General features: G+C 37.1%; 1 protein-coding gene across 1 annotated transcript; it reads right to left on the bottom strand.

Moving 5' to 3' along the window:
• Positions 1-9,197: 9,197 nt before the first annotated feature.
• On the bottom strand, positions 9,198-18,761 carry LOC137404877 (dnaJ homolog subfamily C member 11-like). Its single transcript, XM_068091103.1, has 5 exons — positions 18,676-18,761; positions 16,531-16,710; positions 16,329-16,425; positions 12,260-12,389; positions 9,198-9,330 (listed from the first exon to the last, which is right to left on the bottom strand). The coding sequence occupies exons 1-5, from the start codon at positions 18,759-18,761 to the stop codon at positions 9,299-9,301; spliced, it is 525 nt and encodes a 174-aa protein (XP_067947204.1). The 3' UTR covers positions 9,198-9,298.
• Between the last annotated feature and the right edge of the window lie 217 nt (positions 18,762-18,978).

The raw sequence follows: 18,978 nt of genomic DNA, 5'->3' as shown, positions 1-18,978 counted from the left end.
ACTGTTTACGGATATGGTTGCCTTAATTCAATATCCCACTGACTATTTCTGCTCCAGTTTTTATAACACAAGAATTAAGTCTTTCAAAAAACCTTCTGACTTGAAATTTTACTGATGTGAAATAGATTAAAAGACATTTTTATAAGAAATTTTCATTGTATCTTAAATAACTTTTCAAAAGACGAAAATGTTTTTAATGTATTATCTAGAGCTAATAAGTTCAAGAAACCCAACTCATTTACACCTAACCTAGTTTTATTCGGTCTAGTATTATTTATTAAAATAAATAATTTTATTTATTTATTTTATTCTTTATAAATGAAATTACCCAAAATTGAATAGATTTTACCAGAAAGTATCGGTATTTTTTTATCATTTGCCATTGTCTTTATGGTTCAAGTGATCTGACGGCTAGGATGTTTCAAGATTAAAATTGATAAAACTTGATAGCGATTAAAATATTTACACCAAGCAAACACATGATTACGACATCTATAATAGTTACAAAGAGACTGGCAGAATAAGGGCGTGTCAAACTGTAACTTGAACACAATAACCAATGTCAAGCATAGCAGCCATAGCAACTAGTGACAAAATTTCGAACGTATACTTTTCTAAGCGTTCAATGATCAAGTACAAGCAACAATCGTGATAAAGCTTTGTCAATTTTAATCTTGAAACATCCTGGCAATCAGATCACCTCAAACATCAAAACCAATTGCAAATGATAAAACACTGGTACTTTCTGATGAAATCTACTAAAGTTTTAAGTAAGTTCATTTTTACCTTCAATTTCCATGACCTGTTTATACATTTCAATTAAACCATCACTTAGTCAACTATCTTTAACTGACCACCATCAGATCCTACTCAATTTACTGATAGCTTATTCTATCTAATTCTATTTCAGAAAGCTTAAAATGGTCGATATTTTTATTCCCTTATAAGTTAAAATAACAAACTATCTTCGAAATCCCTATTATTAATTAGCGAGGATTGAAAGTTCTCTATTTAACATCTTTACTTCAACTCTGCCCCTTGCTATTTATTACTGTACTATTCTCTACTGACTTATAAATAGCTCACATATCATACATACACAGACTTCAACTCTGCTCCTTGCTGTTTATTACTGTACTATTCTCTACTGACTTATAAATAGCTCACATATCATACATACACAGACTTCAACTCTGCTCCTTGCTATTTATTACTGTACTATTCTCTACTGACTTATAAATAGCTCACATATCATACATACACAGACTTCAACTCTGCCCCTTGCTATTTATTACTGTACTATTCTCTACTGACTTATAAATAGCTCACATATCATACATACACAGACTTCAACTCTGCTCCTTGCTGTTTATTACTGTACTATTCTCTACTGACTTATAAATAGCTCACATATCATACATACACAGACTTCAACTCTGCTCCTTGCTATTTATTACTGCACTATTCTCTACTGACTTATAAATAGCTCACATATCATACATACACAGACAGATATATTTACTGGCCAATTATGTAAAAATATAAATTGAGAGTCAATTTTAATACTGTTTCAATACATGATTACTGAATGCAACAATCCATAAATAATAGATATCTTAAAAAACTTCAACATTCTTTGAAAGCTTTATTTAATTATTATTGTAATAAAATAGGTTTGCTCATGCCTAAAATTAATGTGCAAAGATGTTATAATAACTTTACTAATTTAAAATGTTTTGGCAAATTTTAATTGTTTTTCCGGAGTTTTTGAGGCAGCAATACAGGTATCAGGATCATTGCTCTAAATTGATTCATTCCATAATTTAAGATCAGAAACAAAGTGTCTTCTAGCTGAATTGTAAAGTATATCAAGCACACGATAGTTTCTAACATGTCATCAGTTACAAGATTTTAAAAATGATGTAATTTTTCTGATACCCTCAGGTTCGGGTCAGACATACTTATATTGTTTATATCCATGAGATGTTGGCTCCCAATGATGCCAACATGATTGTTCCCTGGAATAGCTACCCTCAGTTAAGCTTCATATTAACAAGTTCTTTAGCAAACAATAGAGGAATGTAGTTGTTTGGCCTTTTCACAGTCAGTCTTGTTGAGTTACTCAGATCCAGGATGTACAATGGATAGCTGACATGGTTGAAAAGCCCCAAGTAGTCTGATGGTGTAGAGTACACATTTCTGGCTATTTTTCGATCACAAATGAATGCATGGATATCTTTCAGCTTCAAGTGAGAAATTTGACAGGTTGTCTCCACTCTCCACTCCCAGACTCAGAAATTTCTGGTGACACGAGAGTGGATGGTAAAAAGTGGGTGTCAGTAAATCCTTTGTCAACTAACCCAATCATTATCAGCTTTCCAAGGAGAGAAATCCTAGTTTTTTCATCAAGGTTTTGGTTGAAGTTGGTCAGAGAAAGCCTTTTGTTGTAGGATGAACTGTGATGTTGTGTCAGTTTCGCTACCATATTTCCAGAGTTTCCTTCACATATTGAAAAAGTTCGATGAAAATTTCCCTTAGTAACATTTCCAGTTGCCGGTAACTCTCTATAGCTTCCATGACCAACAATTCTACCACCTGGCAATATAAAGTCAGTTTCATAAAACGAACCTTGCCCTACAAGCCTCAACACAGGTGTTTGATTACTCATTGTCATCAGCTTTGCAATCTGGTTGGTATAGTCAACAACACATTCAAGGAATGTCGATGGTGAATCGCAATAAACAATGAGCAATGATAACGTTTGTGTTCGATCTTCTTTAGGCTTCTGCGAAAACATACGAATTTCCTTCCAGTGAGAGTTGTTCAAATGATCCATTCGTTGTTTTCTAACAAACACAGAAACATTCCAAGAACGCCAACACTGGATATGTTTGAAATTTTGTCAATCCTAAAAGCTTTGGTCAAAGTCCAAGCTACGACATCCTGGCTCCCTTTAACTTATATGCTTTCAACTCAGGCTATTTACAGATAATCTCCTTGCTAAATGCATATTATAATTAGCTTTCTATGCTTTACCAGCTTTGTAGCAGAAACCTGAGCTTTTCAAGAAATACATGTAAATACACGCTTGCTTATTTAAATATCTATTACATTTGCTTATGAAAAAATAACACTCATTGTAATAGAATCTGGAATCTAAAACCTAATTTCATTTATGAGTGTACTTGAGTTAGGAATTACTAACTTTTGTAAATTGGGTGGACATCTTAAAAGTTAGGTATTTTTTATAACAAAAACCATCATATAAATTTACTAATAAACAAGTATCTAACATTGTTGATTGGCTGCATGACATTCTTTTTTCCATTTGCAACATTGTAATCTAATCCAGTTCAGCAAAGTGATGCACATTTGGAGTATAAAAAACTTCGTATTACGCCATTTGAAGTTATGTTGAAGTAAATTCTACTCGACAAGGATAGACAACTCCCAACTCAAGAGCGAGTTCACACAAACTTGATGAGTCAATAAACAGACTTGTGGGTGAGCCGATAACCAGACTCGAGAGTGAGTCGATAAGCAGACTCGAGAGTGAGCCGATAAACAGACTCGAGAGTGAGCCGATAAACAGACTCGAGAGCGAGCCGATAAACAGACTCGATGGTGAGCCGATAAGCAGACTCGAGAGTGAGCCGATAAACAGACTCGATGGTGAGCCGATAAACAGACTCGATGGTGAGCCGATAACCAGACTCGAGAGTGAGCCAATAAACAGACTCGCGGGTGAGCCGATAAACAGACTCGCGGGTGAGCTGATAAACAGACTCGCGGGTGAGCCAATAAACAGACTCGATGGTGAGCCGATAAACAGACTCAATGGTGAGCCGATAAACAGACTCGATGGTGAGCCGATAAACAGACTCGATGGTGAGCCAATAAACAGACTCGATGGGGAGCCGATAACCAGACTCGAGAGTGAGCCGATAAACAGACTCGTGGGTGAGCCGATAAACAGACTCGCGGGTGAGCCGATAAACCGACTCGAGAGGGAGCCAATAAACAGACTCGATGGTGAGCCGATAAACAGACTCGATGGTGAGCCGATAACCAGACTCGAGAGTGAGCCAATAAACAGACTCGCGGGTGAGCCGATAAACAGACTCGATGGTGAGCCGATAAACAGACTCGATGGGGAGCCGATAACCAGACTCGAGAGTGAGCCGATAAACAGACTCGCGGGTGAGCCGATAAACAGACTCGAGAGGGAGCCAATAAACAGACTCGTGGGTGAGCTGATGAACAGACTCGATGGTGTTTTTTCTCAACTATTACACCCTAGCAAGCCAAGCGCAATAATTCTTGATGTTCGGTCAATAGCACTTATAGTGAATGCAGCTATGATACGCTGGCTAATATCACAATGCTAAAGTCAGAAACAGTGACAAGAATGTTATACCTATTTGCTTTTCAAACTCAAGCAGAGCTTATTTGTAAAGAACGCAGTATCTTTATTGGTGTTATATCTCTCAGTACCAAGCAGTAACACACCAACAATGATCAAACCGGCAGGTTATATAGCAATCCCAAGAAAAATCCACAATTGATTGGCTGCACAGTAATCAGGTCAACCAATTCCACAATAACATATTTCGAATACAAAAATGATAACATTTGTCACTAACTAATCACGCAATACGAGTATTAATAATTTTTTTTAGTGTTTGTATAGTAACATGCAAATCTTAGAACAATATGGTAATAAATGGTTAACATAAAAAAATTGCTAGTATCACACATACATACACTCTACATTGGACAAGTGTTAAGCGTGCGCCTTATAAATGACTATTCAAATTTGTCTGAATTGTGATAGATCCTTTGAGTTAGCAACTTGAAGCTGCCAAATTATAGGCTTAGAAAAGACGTCATCAACTCTTACACATTCTGACGTCTACAAATACGGGTACACACTGATTGACAGCTCATTCGCTTTTACAAGCATGAAGTGGGGTCCAAGACCATTCGCCCATCAGTAGATCCTATCGGGGACGACAGTGACCCTCTCGGGCTACTGGACTCACCAGTCAAAATCGATTTTTGAGTGCCAGTAGTCTCACCAACCACCTCAGCCCTTTTCAGGGCTATCATTTCCATTTTAAGGGTTTTGTTCTGCGACGACAATGGTGGAAACTCGGTGTCGTACTTGTCGTCCACTTTTTTTATTACAATGTCATTCAGCCTGGTGGACTGAAATTTTAACAGCTGAACCAATTAAACACTTTCGATCAATAGTTGATATTTTCAATAAAAATCTAATTCTCTAGTAAAACCAAATAAATGAATTCAAGTCTACATTTGAAGACTTTAAACCATAACTGTCAGGAACAACTTATATTGCATATTCTAGGTAAATCAGCCACGCTGATTCCGATTTTGTACTCAAAATAAATATTAGTCCACTAACCTTCAAAGTAATTTAGGCTTTTTAAAAGCGTTTCAATATCCGTTTCGAAAACAACACAATCGGCATTACAAGCTCCGCCCATAAATATGTAACGAAACCTAGCTTTTTCAGGAACGGAAGTTAGGAATGTTTAGTCCGATTTAGAATAATAGAGATGGGTGTCTTAAAACCCATTATCTAAATCCAGCCTGTAAAATAATTTCAGTTTATTATGTAAAGTATAAAAGCTATTTAAAATTGCTCGTAGCTTGTTACATGATGTTTAAATGGGCTGAACGCCGAAAAAAACGAGCACAAAAAGCTAGTTTTATCACAAGCTAGCGCTGTTATCGCGCTTTTTTAAATACGCAATGCTAAATAGCTTATCTACTTTTCAGAAAAGGCTGATATTATTTTTAAAGCTGAATTTAGATATTAATGCATTTTAAAACACACATCTCTATTATTCTAAATCGGTCTAAACATCCCTACGTAACTTTTTTCCTAAAAAGCTAGGTTATGTCACATATTTATAGGCGGAGCTTGTTGTGCCGATTGTGCTGTTTTCGAGACCGATATTAAAAGCTGTAAAAAAGCCTTCATTACTCTGAAAGTTAATGGACTAATCTTCATTTTGAGTACAAAATCGGAATCGGCGTGTCTGATTTACCTAGTAAATACGATAAAAGTTGTTTGTGACAGTTATGGTTTAATATATTACAAACATGGCTATATTCCAAGTCACATTTTACTTCTATTTCCATACTGGTTTTACCTGGTTTTAAGGGAAGTCATGTGACCGGCTGAAATAAGTAGTCTATCTTAAAGCAAATATTACTGTTTTACTTTTACCAGTTCAAAAATATAAAAAATTCTGAACCTAAACAGTTGTGCTTTTGTTTTGTCAGAGTGCATAGATTTGTTATATTAACTTGTTTCATGGTCCAGCACGAGTCCTGTTATTTATTTTTCTGGTAAGATTACAAACTTAGCACTACTTCCATAATAATTCATTTTGCTCAATCTTCGCTTGCTCAGCACCATCACAACTTTATGTGATTATAATGGTCAATGGCAGCATCTGTGCACATCTACATTTCGGGTTATTTGGCTTGTGCAATAGCATTTTTATAATATTGTTTTCTGCAGTTTTTGTTAAAAATGTCAAGAATGTACTGGCTGCTATCTTGAATCAGCCCAGACCGATTCAAGCTAGAAGGCAACTTGGAGCTAGTGGTTCCAGGGCAGCCATTTATCAAAAATAATGAACAATAGTTTCATGCGGTGGTCGAACATGAACGACCATACTTTGGGCAGGGCTGCCACCATCAGGTATATCACCACTTGCACCTTGCTCAGCCGCAGGCATTTGTGTCTGTCATGAATGTCAGCTGCCTTTTGTCCACAGTTACCACATAGTGTTAAAAAATTGCTAAACTCTGGTGAGCCACTATGAATGGCATCCCTAGGATAGTATCCCGCTGATGCGGCTCACCATGAAAGGTTTCCCAGTCAATATGTCCTGCAACTATATTAGCAGTCGAATTTGTATAAAGGTAGCCAGGTGCCAGAAGACAATAGGTCGTGGCCATTGTTGTACTCTATTTGACCTCGAGAAAAGGATTAAACACTTGCTTGCTCAGCAAATTCTTGGTCCTCTCAGTATTGATTAGGAACTAGAGGAATCAACCTTCTAGCTTTCCTAGGAGGAAATATCTAGTCGAGTTCGCTTGACCCAAAGCCTGTGCTCTTATCAGTTCTACACTTTTCAGCCTACCGCTTTTCAAAGAAACATTTGATTCATCAGGCTATAGGTTAGCTAAAGATAGCTGGAGATGGTCATAAGGCTTTCAAGACAGACTTCCAGTATGCCATGGGTCTAGCTTTCCTCGTCCTTCGTCAGTACGGTTTACTCTTGTCTACAGTGCTTAGAGTAGACTGCATTCGGCTGGTCCTCCTCCTCTAAAACTGAAATTGAATTCGTGGGTGTAGACTCGAGTTTTTCCACAGCCTCGAAATAGTTGTGTGTAGCCACACAAAACTCTTAACTTTGGAGTTTCTTTGGACAGGAGCCAAAGCTGACTCTCCGGGTCCGGTCAGTTGGTTGGCATGCCTGCTGCAAGGGTTATGAGTTGTGGGGCATTTGTGCAACTTCCAGGCTACCCTATTGTTATGCCCCTAATCATTTCCCCATTTCAAGCATTTCTTATTCTTGATTTTGCCAGGCGCACCTTTTTGCCCTACTGTTCCCGCACAGAAGGGCCTCTATTAAACTGTTAAGTTCCCTCCACAGTTGTTGCACCTGTTTGTTCAGCTGCTGCACCATCTGTGCAAGCTGGCCATTGACTTGGTCTAGTGCCACCAACACCTCCCTACGCGGCTTTCCCTCCGTGACCCTGACGAGAGGCTCCTAGTGTTCCCAATCCAAATCTGGAAAAACAAATACCAGCTCGCACCATGTCAATAAATATGGGAATGGATACCTCCAGTAAGTGCTGTTGCAAGCAAGGGTTGTTCAGCGTGATACGCATTGGCCCAGTAGGGATCCATGAGATAGCTCTTAGCTGTTCAGACTAGCCGTTTTATGCTAATGGTATGTTTGTGGTGGGTTGCCTGTGTGTTCCTCCAGTGACTCAGTGAGCATTCCTCTAATATAAATGTATGTCTCAAGATACTCTGTAAACTTTTACTGAACTGATTTTCCTGGCCTTGTACACTCCTTTGTAAAGCAGAGACCCAGCCTGCGCTAACTCCGGGACTGTTTGGTCTTTTTTGAGCTGGCAGCTGTCAAGCTAAATTGGGTTGGCTTTCTTCTTCTAAATCCCAAGAGACTGAGCAGCCTTTCTGTCACTCCGGCCGGGCTGACTCGCCCTCCCGGTTGAGACAACCAGCTAAGATTGGCCAGCCAGTGTCTCAGATACATGGCCTAAATGGAGGCTGGCCGGCCTCTGCCACTCTCGTAGTACGGTGTTGGTAATATATCGCTGAGCGCAGCATTAAGCAAATAATCCTAAACTTTTGGGCATGTGTATGACCGATAATTTTGTAAGACGTAGACCTTTATATAGTAGTTTTTTGTATATACTTAGACACCCGTATTCCATCAGGGTTCGCGATGAGAACCTAAAAACGATCCTCAACTCATGTCAGAGTTCAAAGCGGCTTGACTTTTTGTATTTTCTATAAAAGTACTTATTTTGTTCATGATTTTTTGTTCACCCTTTATGTTGTCAGCCCATGAACAAAAGACAAACTTGACACGTTGACACTATTAATTTTAAACTGCTCTTTACCCAGTCAATAACTTGTCTTAGGCTATCTTAAATCTTTGCTTATATTCATCACACATGTCAATTTGGATAATACTATAGACCGAATCAAATTTTTTCAGATAACTGTTTCCGACGCTTTTTTCAAATAATGTAATTAATTTATAAAAAAGTTTGTTTCTCCTTCATAATTAAAACTTGTGTATTGATTCTAATATGACTTTGCAGTACTTGTTTTTTAAAGTTGTACATTAGCTCATAAATTTATCAACAGTGATTTTACATAAGGCAGGGTTTGGGGTGTTGACAACAAAGAAGGGACAAATTGGTGTATTAGTAGCTTTGTAAATTGAGCATATATCGTTTTTTGTTTTATTTGCTGCAATAGTTCTTCAATAAGAGTCAAAGATGGTATAAGTGGTTCAGGAATACTTTATTGCTCTGCATGCTGTGTATTTCCATTTAAAGCATCAGCAACGAAATAAATAAATTGATTATTTTTATACCATTATAGAAGCTGTTTTGCACACAAAAAGGTAAATTTCTTAAATCTGAAGCTATCAAAGATGGTGGCGCCTACGAAAATGAATCCTAAACTAATAAGCACCTGAGGGTCACTGGAGGGTCAGCTACCAGCAGCATTGGACATCAAGTGACCTGCAACAGACAGCAAGTCTTCAAATATCACAAAATGACTGGAATGGCAGAATGGTTGAGGTACGGGATGTTCCAGACACAAAACAATGACACTACCTGTCAGTGGGTATGTGAACTCAGCCTTGACTGACAGCTGATAATTTTCTTAAATACTATAGGACCTTTAAACCTACCGCATAACAAATATCACACCACCAACATAACAAGATTTAAAACCGCTCCATAGAATTGCTATAAACTTTTATAGTTACTAATGCATAAGGAAGGGAATACAGCAGGTTAATAAACACATTGGGAATGGAGTAGCAGTACCCGCATGCGAGATAAAAAAAATTCTTCAATGGAAGCATTTCACAGAAATAAATCAAACATATTTTCCATGATCAGGTTAACAAATTTACAGACTCATCCGAAGCTCATTTAAAACCACGCACAGTTTGCAAGCAATTGCTCTTGATAGGCTGTTTCTGTACAAGAGACAACACTTTGTAATCTGTAAAGGTAACTCGCGATTATAAAAAGGTACGGTGGCCCTTCTACTTATGAAAGTAATTATTCTGGAGCCTTTTTTGTCAGTACAAAATTTCATAAAGAGAAATTGATTCTACCATATAAATTCCGTAACCCTTTCCAAGCCTCCACAAAACTCAGATATAAGACTTGTATAAATAATAAAGACAAGTAATGGTTAAACCTATAAGATACACATATTAGAACTATTTTTATGGACAGTACGTATATTATTATACTGAGTAGTAAAAGTATACAGACGTTCCTCAATTTACGAGCGAGATAAATTCTGGATGATTGTTCATTAATCAAATTTGTTCGTAAGTTGTCTCCGACTATTACATGTGCACTGCTCACGGGCTAAAAGTTAATCATTTTTTTCATGAAAATCGTTTTCAGGTAGCAAAGCGTAGAAATTTTGCTTTGTTAAAAAATTGTTTGGGCACTATCGATTATTTTTCGGCAGAGCAGAAAGAGAGTTAAGGTCAGCAGTCACTTTGGAAGTTATTGAACAGTCAGAAGATAAAATCATTCAATATGAAAATAACAACCAGAACGCAACTTGCCGAACAAATGATACAAGTATCTTTATGTAAAAAATGTTAACTTCTGTTGCTGAATATATTATAATTATGGTTCGTTTATATCACTTGTTTTTAATATATATTTGTAGCATTTGATAAATTATTATGTCACTTATAAGCTTGCAATTTTATACTTTATTACTTGATAGCATCACTGCGGTTATCTTAACTCAGCCCACAATAAATCGACACTCATAACTCTACTTCTATTGCACATTAAAAGCCAGTTTGGCTGCAAAATGTAGCAAACATATCAGTGATTACAATGAGCTTTTATGGAACATTGTTAAATATACATACCCTGCAGGATGAGATTATTCGATGGATTTAACAATTTGCGAATTCGCTTACTGTCAATTCTGCAAATTATTAAAATCCACAAATAATTGGTTTTATTTTTAACATATGAGAAAATAACTACTACCTCAAAATAGAAGCTAGTCCCTAGGCAGAGTTAGTAAACGTAGCTGAGTCCTAAGCTCTTTTAAAATCATCGCCAGGGGCCCAGGGCTTCAAGTTAAACCCATTGTCAATGCATCAAACTTCTTTACAAAATAATTCAAGATTGTTACAAGTTAATCAGAATTTGGCACAGCGTCATCATAAAAATCTCTCCTGCAGTTATTTACGTTGACAAAACTCATAACTTACTACAAGTTGTTGGTTCACCAAAGGCCTCCAAATCGATGAATATGTGTGAAACCCTCTGAATTCAGTAAAATTTATAGCTTAGCATGATTGACATAAATTTCCTAACTAAATAGAACCCTAAACACGTGCTATAAGTACGTGAAGGTTTTACTCTGTGCTAGTGGTAGTGCTAGCTGTTTTCACGGATTAATTTATTCGTGAATGTGTTCATCCGCGAATAATTTAGTCCACGAATATGCATGAAAAGACAATTCTCGCGAAATTTAGCTCCGCGAATAATTTCATCCTGTAGGTTATAAAGGGTTATAGTGTAGACTGTAGAGTCTGTACGGGCAACACCCTCGTTATCTGTCATTGTTCATAACACAAATGTTCGTAAGTAGATAGCGTCTGCACATGAAAAAGGAGAAAAGAAAACAGAGAAATAATGAGAATAAGAAAGAATAAAAACTGTGAAAACTCTGCACTTTGGTGTTGGCCGTCTAGATGAGCCTAAGTGAAAACCACGGGAAGTTGGAGGAAGGCAGAAGAAGCGAGTTCTGTTGTTGTCTCAGTTGTTGTTGTCTCAGTTTTGTTTGGTGCAGAATAAATGTTTTTAAAAGCGTAAGTAGAAGCATTTATTTACTTATAAGTTATAACTGCTGTCACATAGATGATGCGAAACTTGCATTACTAGAAACAAAAGTTGTGTTACTCTGAATGTGATAGATGATAACTCCAAATTACATAATGGGAGAAAACAACATTTGTCGTTTTACTGAATTTTCTCAGCAAAAGGAACTGAATGAGATGCTGCCTTCTGAGTCACACCCACGAGAAACAAAAGTGCTAAGTCACAAAACTGATGAACAGGCTATAATTTCTAGAAAAATCTTTTGTAAGTCGAGGCAAAATTTTGACCGAAAGACATTTTGTAACTTTAATTAATTTTGTAGTCTTTCATAAGTAGAGGTATAACTATAAAACAATTCATGGCGTCTAAAATTAATGGAGTCATTTTATCACCTCCGATGCAGTGCCAGCACATACCTCGCATTGATAGATGGATTGTCACATTGAATGAACATAGAAAAACTATTATGTCATTTTTATACTTTATTCACAAAGAATCTTGCAGCAAACTAGTTTGACAAATTAGTTTGGAATTGCCTTCCCACTCACAAATAAAGAGAACAACCACTCACCTTGTTTAGGAATAGAAATAGGCTCCTTGTCAGCAAGGGTCACATGATGAAGCTTATTATGAAATTTGTATCTAATGTAGAGTTTCTTCGCCTCCCCACAGCACGGGTCGTAAAAACCTGGCATTTCAGCCTGCGAGCAAAAATCACTTTTCATACGATGATCGTACAATCACATCAAGGAAACAAACATGAATACATGTACACTACATTCATCTCTACTCTGATTTGAACAAGTTTCATTGTTGTACAGACGAAATAGATGATAGGATTATGAAATGCTATTAATTTCAATACATGAGAATTGTCTTCACAACATCATTAAGGTTGAAAAACTCGTAATTTATCCATTTTTTAATTTCCTGAGTCCCTAGTCTGTTCTACATGTATTTTACTTTGTCAGTAATTATGCTTCATAACTGTCAGAATTGTGTGTGTGCTAAAACTAGATTTTACTGAAGCCATTATCAACGCTTGAAAATGTGAGCTCTGATTGGTCACCAAGCTGCATTTATGTACTTAAAATTAGACACTGTTTTATTCCTTAAAGATGTAGTTGTGTCAAATTTAAGTTGATTTTAAAAGAAAGCATTGTTTTTTCTCTATCAGTTGATATGTTGTTTGTTGTGTTACGTGATCGCATTGCCAAGATATTTGAAGATTAAAACCGAAAAAATCTGATCGCCGTAAAAACGCTCAGGCCACCAAAACGTGCCCAGACTTGCCCAAAATGATGTCACGCGTTTGGCAACCTGTCTCTATCTCTCGTATTCACATCGGCTATTTGCGATAAAAGTCTAGTCTCACGCGACTCTATTGGCATATATCTTATTTTGTATTTGCTCATGTTGGCTAGAATAAAATTTTAAATCCTGCTACAGATGCATTATTATGAATGTTTCAAAGGCCTTAAATAACGAAAATTGAAAATTTGTTCTACTCACTTTCTCCAAATGTTGTGTAAACATTTGGGTACCGACTACCAATTCTACCGGTCTACGGTAATTCTGTCAAGTCACTATGTATAACGCGGTCTTTGTATCAGCAGCTACCCATTATACTAACGATATACAGCCTCTTATAAGCCCCGCCCACATTATGCCTGTCGCCTATCTTTGAGACAGGGCCGTATATCATTGCCTACACCGTCTACGTACTAGTTTCTTACTATTAGTATCCTTACCGAATACTACCGAAGCGAAATAAGCAAGCCACGTCTTTGAAAAGAATATAGACAGGGATAGAGTTTTAAGGATGAGAAGTCTGCTGCAAACTGGATTTGAACTCACCTTCTCCAGTTCTGCGGAGATCCATATACCATATCCGATTCACTACAATATTCTGCAAATCATGTTTTGCATTATCTTCAACAATATTATTTTATTATATAATTTTTACAAGCAAAAATATTTTCATCTCGGCATAAAACTTTTATTAAAAATATTCATCAAGTCGTGGCCACTCACATAGTATTAGCTGATACAATAAGACAAATTCATCTACTGCAACAAACTCAAACAAAACATCATGGCTTATGCAGCACGCATTCAAGTCTCTCTTTCCACTTTATGGCAGTTTCCACACTGACAAAGCTTCTTCGGCTGGTTGGACGACATAAACATTCTGTAATCAGTAAAACAAGTAAATGTAAACAAAGTAGATGCAATAAATATGTCATTCATAGATATGTCATTCTAAAGCGTATCTATTGACAGCTTCCAAATTGGGAGTTAAATAGATTGTGAGTGTAATTTTAAAAACGAATGAACATTTAATAAAGGCACAACTACGCCAAGCCAACGATTCGAAGCTTTGGTTCTGGAAATTAAAGATTTGCAATGATCAATCGATTTTACCCACTTCCTACGAGTGAAAATAATTTGTAATCATGACTCCAATTTACCAAAGAAAATTCGAAAAAAATATTATAGCTAGGTAAAACGGCAGATAAGCTATGAAACGATGATTGGAGATAGCAAAGAATTATCATTTTATTAATTAGTATATGTATTTATAACTATAAAAAATATTACATTTACTCAAGTATAGAAGACTCTAAGTTAATTTACCTCCATTCTGTCTTCTTCTGCAGCAAAACGCTGCTGACGCCTGTCAGCTTTGGCCATAGGCTGTCTACTCTAATCTTTTACTAAAAGTTGCTCAGATAACTCTGAGTAGCGGTCGCTCGAACTTGAAGCCATTTTAAAACTATGTATAGCTTAGTAATTGTTGAAACGCGTTGAATCTGTAACGCGTAATGAGAATGAATTCTCTAATTAGGAGAATCTTCGAGATCACAGACAACGCGTTTTACGAGTGATAACATTTATTACGGCCTATATAAAAATTTCGCACGCATGATTGGCTAACGAATCGACCACATATTTATTGCTCGTGGTTTCGTTTCAGATACCTTCCTTGTGACGTCACGAAATAGGCACCTGCTGGAACGTGAGCTTTTTAAAAGAGGGCCTCATTCAAACGCATATATCTCTGGACAGGGTTGGTCTACAAAGACAAAAATGGCATCAAATTGTAGCTGATGTTTTAGCCTTTTATGGGTCCTAATTGACTTTTTTGACGCAACTACATCTTTAAAGGTTGACTTGCAACAAATTTTGCATTACCGTAAGTCCTTATGCTCAAGCCATTCGGCTTGTCATTAGCCGCGGCTTCTGGTTCAAGGACATAGACCGCGGCTAAAGCCAAGTTTTTAAAACTTATGTGGGGCTTAGGACGGCTTCTCGATAAATGCGGTCTCTGTTCAGTTCCACGCTATAACCATAGAATCGCAGTCATGATACACTTTTATGTACAGGGTTTAGGCGACCTACTCGTTTGTTTTCAAGGTCATGGTTACGGAATACTGTACTTTAGACTGAAAAGAATTTATCGCTCTAATGCGATATGAATTCATGACACACAAGTGAGAGACAAGCGGTTGAGAGCGTGTTAATACCTGCTGACATCGAAGCAAATAAAAATTTAGCTGAGACATGACAAGTTGTTGATGCAAGTTTTCAGGAATTTTAATTTGAACTTGGAAGTAAAAGAAAATTATTTTCACAATGTACTGATGTAGTCTGTTTTCTTATTCAAGAGGACGGGGTATAGCGAAACCGGTCTCAACACTCTCGCTCCCGAAGGAGTCAAGGACGACAAAACCTCAGTCGTTAGCTGCGGTCTGTGGGCATATGCGGCTTGTTGAAGGATTATTTTCTTTTGTGAGTCATCTGTTTTTGAGCACAAACCGCGCGGCTTGAGCATGAGGACTTACGGTACAGTTATTTGGTATCAAAAGAATCACCATGTCTTACTCTGCTGTGTTGTATGTGCAAAATATGTGGAAATGTGATTACAAGCTCTTAAAAGCTCAAAAATGAACAGTTAATCGCAGCCATCACAAAACTGCCTTTTTGATTATCACCGGTGACCAACAGGCTCGTCATGATTATCAGACAATGATATGTACTCCTTCGAGCTAAGGTTAAAAAATTAAACAAATTTTTACGGTAAGTTATAAGATATCAGTGCTGAAAGTGACAGCATTACAATGATGATAAAACAGATGCGTAAGAACAATAGACATGGTTTTATTGAATGCGTGAAGTATATTTGTGAAAATATTTCGACCAATGAGGTTGCGTGAAAGTGTAAACAGAAGCCATATTGTACAACTATGTTCCATTTGAGCCGTTTCGGAAAGAGATTCTAATCTACGGCGGTTTTGTGATGGCTACGATTAACTGCTCGTTTTTGAGCTTTTAAAAGCTTGTAATCCCATTTCCACATTTTTTGCACCTACAACACAGCAGAGTAAGACATGGTGAATCTTTTCATATCAAATAACTGTAATGTGAATTTTGTTGCAAGTCAACCTTTAAGCTTCATTGGCAAAGCGACTGCACTTGACTTGGATGTCAAGGTCATGACAAGTACACTAAAGTAGAGAGTGTGGCTGTCTACACAGACAGTTTATAATGATCGCATTACCAAACATGCTTACTCCTTATATTAAGCGTAAACACACTTTTGTAGCTGAGATGTGACCTTAACAAAAATCATAACTTACCTTAGAAACATCGGAGGGAATCCGTAGGGATGAGTCTTTTACTTGATGCTGAAGGGCACATGTCACATTTAAAACATATTCATCAGCTGTTTCAGTTCTGCAAGCAAATAACAAAATATGCTGTCTGTTCTTTCCAGATGTGACTCGTGATACACATCTACACGGCCTTCCTCATCTGTGTCTATATTCTTCAAACACCTACCTATGCTCTCCAATATGGATTCGGCCATAAAGAGCCTTGACAATGACCAGTCCGACAATGCTCTCCTCGTGAGTTATGATTTGCTGGACGGAATTGGTCATTAGTTCCACCTCTTCCTTCGCTGCAGCACGCCTCTGTTCCCGAGCGGCTTTGTGCTCTTCTCTCTTTTTCTCCCGCTCTCTAATAGTTATAAGAGATTATTGACTAAGTTTGCGTAAATAAAATATTTTTTATTAAAATCATTTCATCAACTATATTAAAAATGACATAACTGCTTAAATATGTAATACAACCATATAACTCCCTCTAACTAAAACGGCAGGGCATCATATATTTCAAACAAGGAATCAAAATTACTTTATGGTTACTTGTTTAACATGTGGCTGAGATGACAGGTTTGGTCGACATGATAATAAAAAGGTGTGCTGTACTTGTTTGTTTTCAAGTGAGTCTGTTCTATTTCTTTGGAGCGAAAATCGGTGAGGATTAAAAAAGTGGAGTGTAATAAAAACCCTTCAAGTAACGTAGCTAGTCATATCTATGCTACTGCACATACTAAGCAGTTCCCGATAGCCGATATCAACTACCGCAACCATAACGATTGGTGATGTCATTTTGCACAATGTTTTCTTCTGACATTTTAATTGCAATCATGTTTTATTAATTTCAATCTAGAAACAGGGACCGAACACCTCAAACATCCAGAGCAATCTAGAAACATAGGGACTGCCAGATCCTCTCAAACATCAAGAGCAATCTAGAAACATAGGGACTGCCAGATCTTCTCAAACATCAAGAGCAATCTAGAAACATAGGGACTGCCAGATCCTCTCAAACATCAAGAGCAATCTAGAAACATAGGGACTGCCAAATCCTCTCAAACATCAAGAGCAATCTAGAAACATAGGGACTGCCAGATCCTCTCAAACATCAAGAGCAATCTAGAAACATAGGGACTGCCAGATCCTCTCAAACATCAAGAGCAATCTAGAAACATAGGGACTGCCAGATCCTCTCAAACATCAAGAGCAATCTAGAAACATAGGGACAGCCAGATCCATTCAAACATCAAGAGCAATCTAGAAACATAGGGACTGCCAGATCACCTCAAACATCAAGAGCAATCTAGAAACATAGGGACTGCCAGATCACCTCAAACATCAATTTCAATCTAGAAACATAGGGACTGCCAGATCCTCTCAAACATCAAGAGCAATCTAGAAACATAAGGACTGCCAGATCCTCTCAAACATCAAGAGCAATCTAGAAACATAGGGACTGCCAGATCCTCTCAAACATCAAGAGCAATCTAGAAACATAGGGACAGCCAGATCCTCTCAAACATCAAGAGCAATCTAGAAACATAGGGACTGCCAGATCCTCTCAAACATCAAGAGCAATCTAGAAACATAGGGAATGCCAGATCCTCTCAAACATCAAGAGCAATCTAGAAACATAGGGACTGCCAGATCCTCTCAAACATCAAGAGCAATCTAGAAACATAGGGACTGCCAGATCACCTCAAACATCAATTTCAATCTAGAAACATAGGGACTGCCAAATCACCTCAAACATCAAAAGCAATCTAGAAACATAGGGACTGCCAGATCCTCTCAAACATCAAGAGCAATCTAGAAACAAGGACTGCCAGATCACCTCAAACATCAATTTCAATCTAGAAACATAGGGACTGCCAGATCACCTCAAACATCAAGAGCAATCGGAAATGGTAAAAAATATCGACACTTCTGATGGAAATTAACAAAAATTCTGTGTAAGTTCATCTTCCAGCACCAAAATCTGAAGACTTAGGAGAGGGTTATTGTAATATCTGTTCGTACTTAATAATAGAGTTTTAGATTTAATTTTGATCAATAACAAATTTATTTTTTTAACGCTCCTTCTAAATGCAGACGATAAACAAAACTCTTCAACTGGCCGTCAATCATTTCGGTCATGTGACCATAACAAGAGGATAACTCCAACATACAAATCATATTCGAAATACTTTACTAAACACTCACTACAGGTATGTAGAATCTGATAATTTTTTTTATTTAAAGCAATCCTAAAACTAGTTAAATTTTCATTGTACCTGATTAATATTGGTAAGTTATTCCAAATACTGGACAACTGGTAAGTTACCTGTCGATGTCCAGCTGTAGATGTAGACTTAGGGTAAGGTAAGGCATAAGAAGAATAACGAGTAGCATAAGAGTGTTGTTGAACATGAGTGTCAGAGTAGAATGATGAATAAGCGAGAATACCTAAACAGAGTTTTACAACTTTTTAATTGGAAGAAAATTAGCCTTTTTGAACAGATCAACTGTTTGGTCTTTGAATTTTTTATGGAAGTTTATTCGCATTAGATGCTTCTGAATCAAAAATATTTTATTCAAATGACACTCTGCAGCATTGCCCCATGCTTCTAAACAATAAATTAGTTTA

Source organism: Watersipora subatra, chromosome 9, assembly GCF_963576615.1.
Source record: "Watersipora subatra chromosome 9, tzWatSuba1.1, whole genome shotgun sequence".
In the NCBI taxonomy this organism is placed as follows: Eukaryota; Metazoa; Bryozoa; class Gymnolaemata; order Cheilostomatida; family Watersiporidae; genus Watersipora; species Watersipora subatra.
This window is presented reverse-complemented; position numbering and strand designations above follow the sequence as displayed.

Excerpts from the sequence above, each read along its gene's own strand:
- LOC137404877 (XM_068091103.1), bottom strand. The coding sequence starts at position 18,761 with ATGTTCAACAACACTCTTATGCTACTCGTTATTCTTCTTATGCCTTAC. Across the intron at positions 16,426-16,530 it reads ATCCATATTGGAGAGCATAG|AACTGAAACAGCTGATGAAT; the intron begins GTAGGTGTTTGA and ends ATTTGCTTGCAG. Across the intron at positions 9,331-12,259 it reads TATTTCTATTCCTAAACAAG|GTCACTTGATGTCCAATGCT; the intron begins GTGAGTGGTTGT and ends TGTCTGTTGCAG.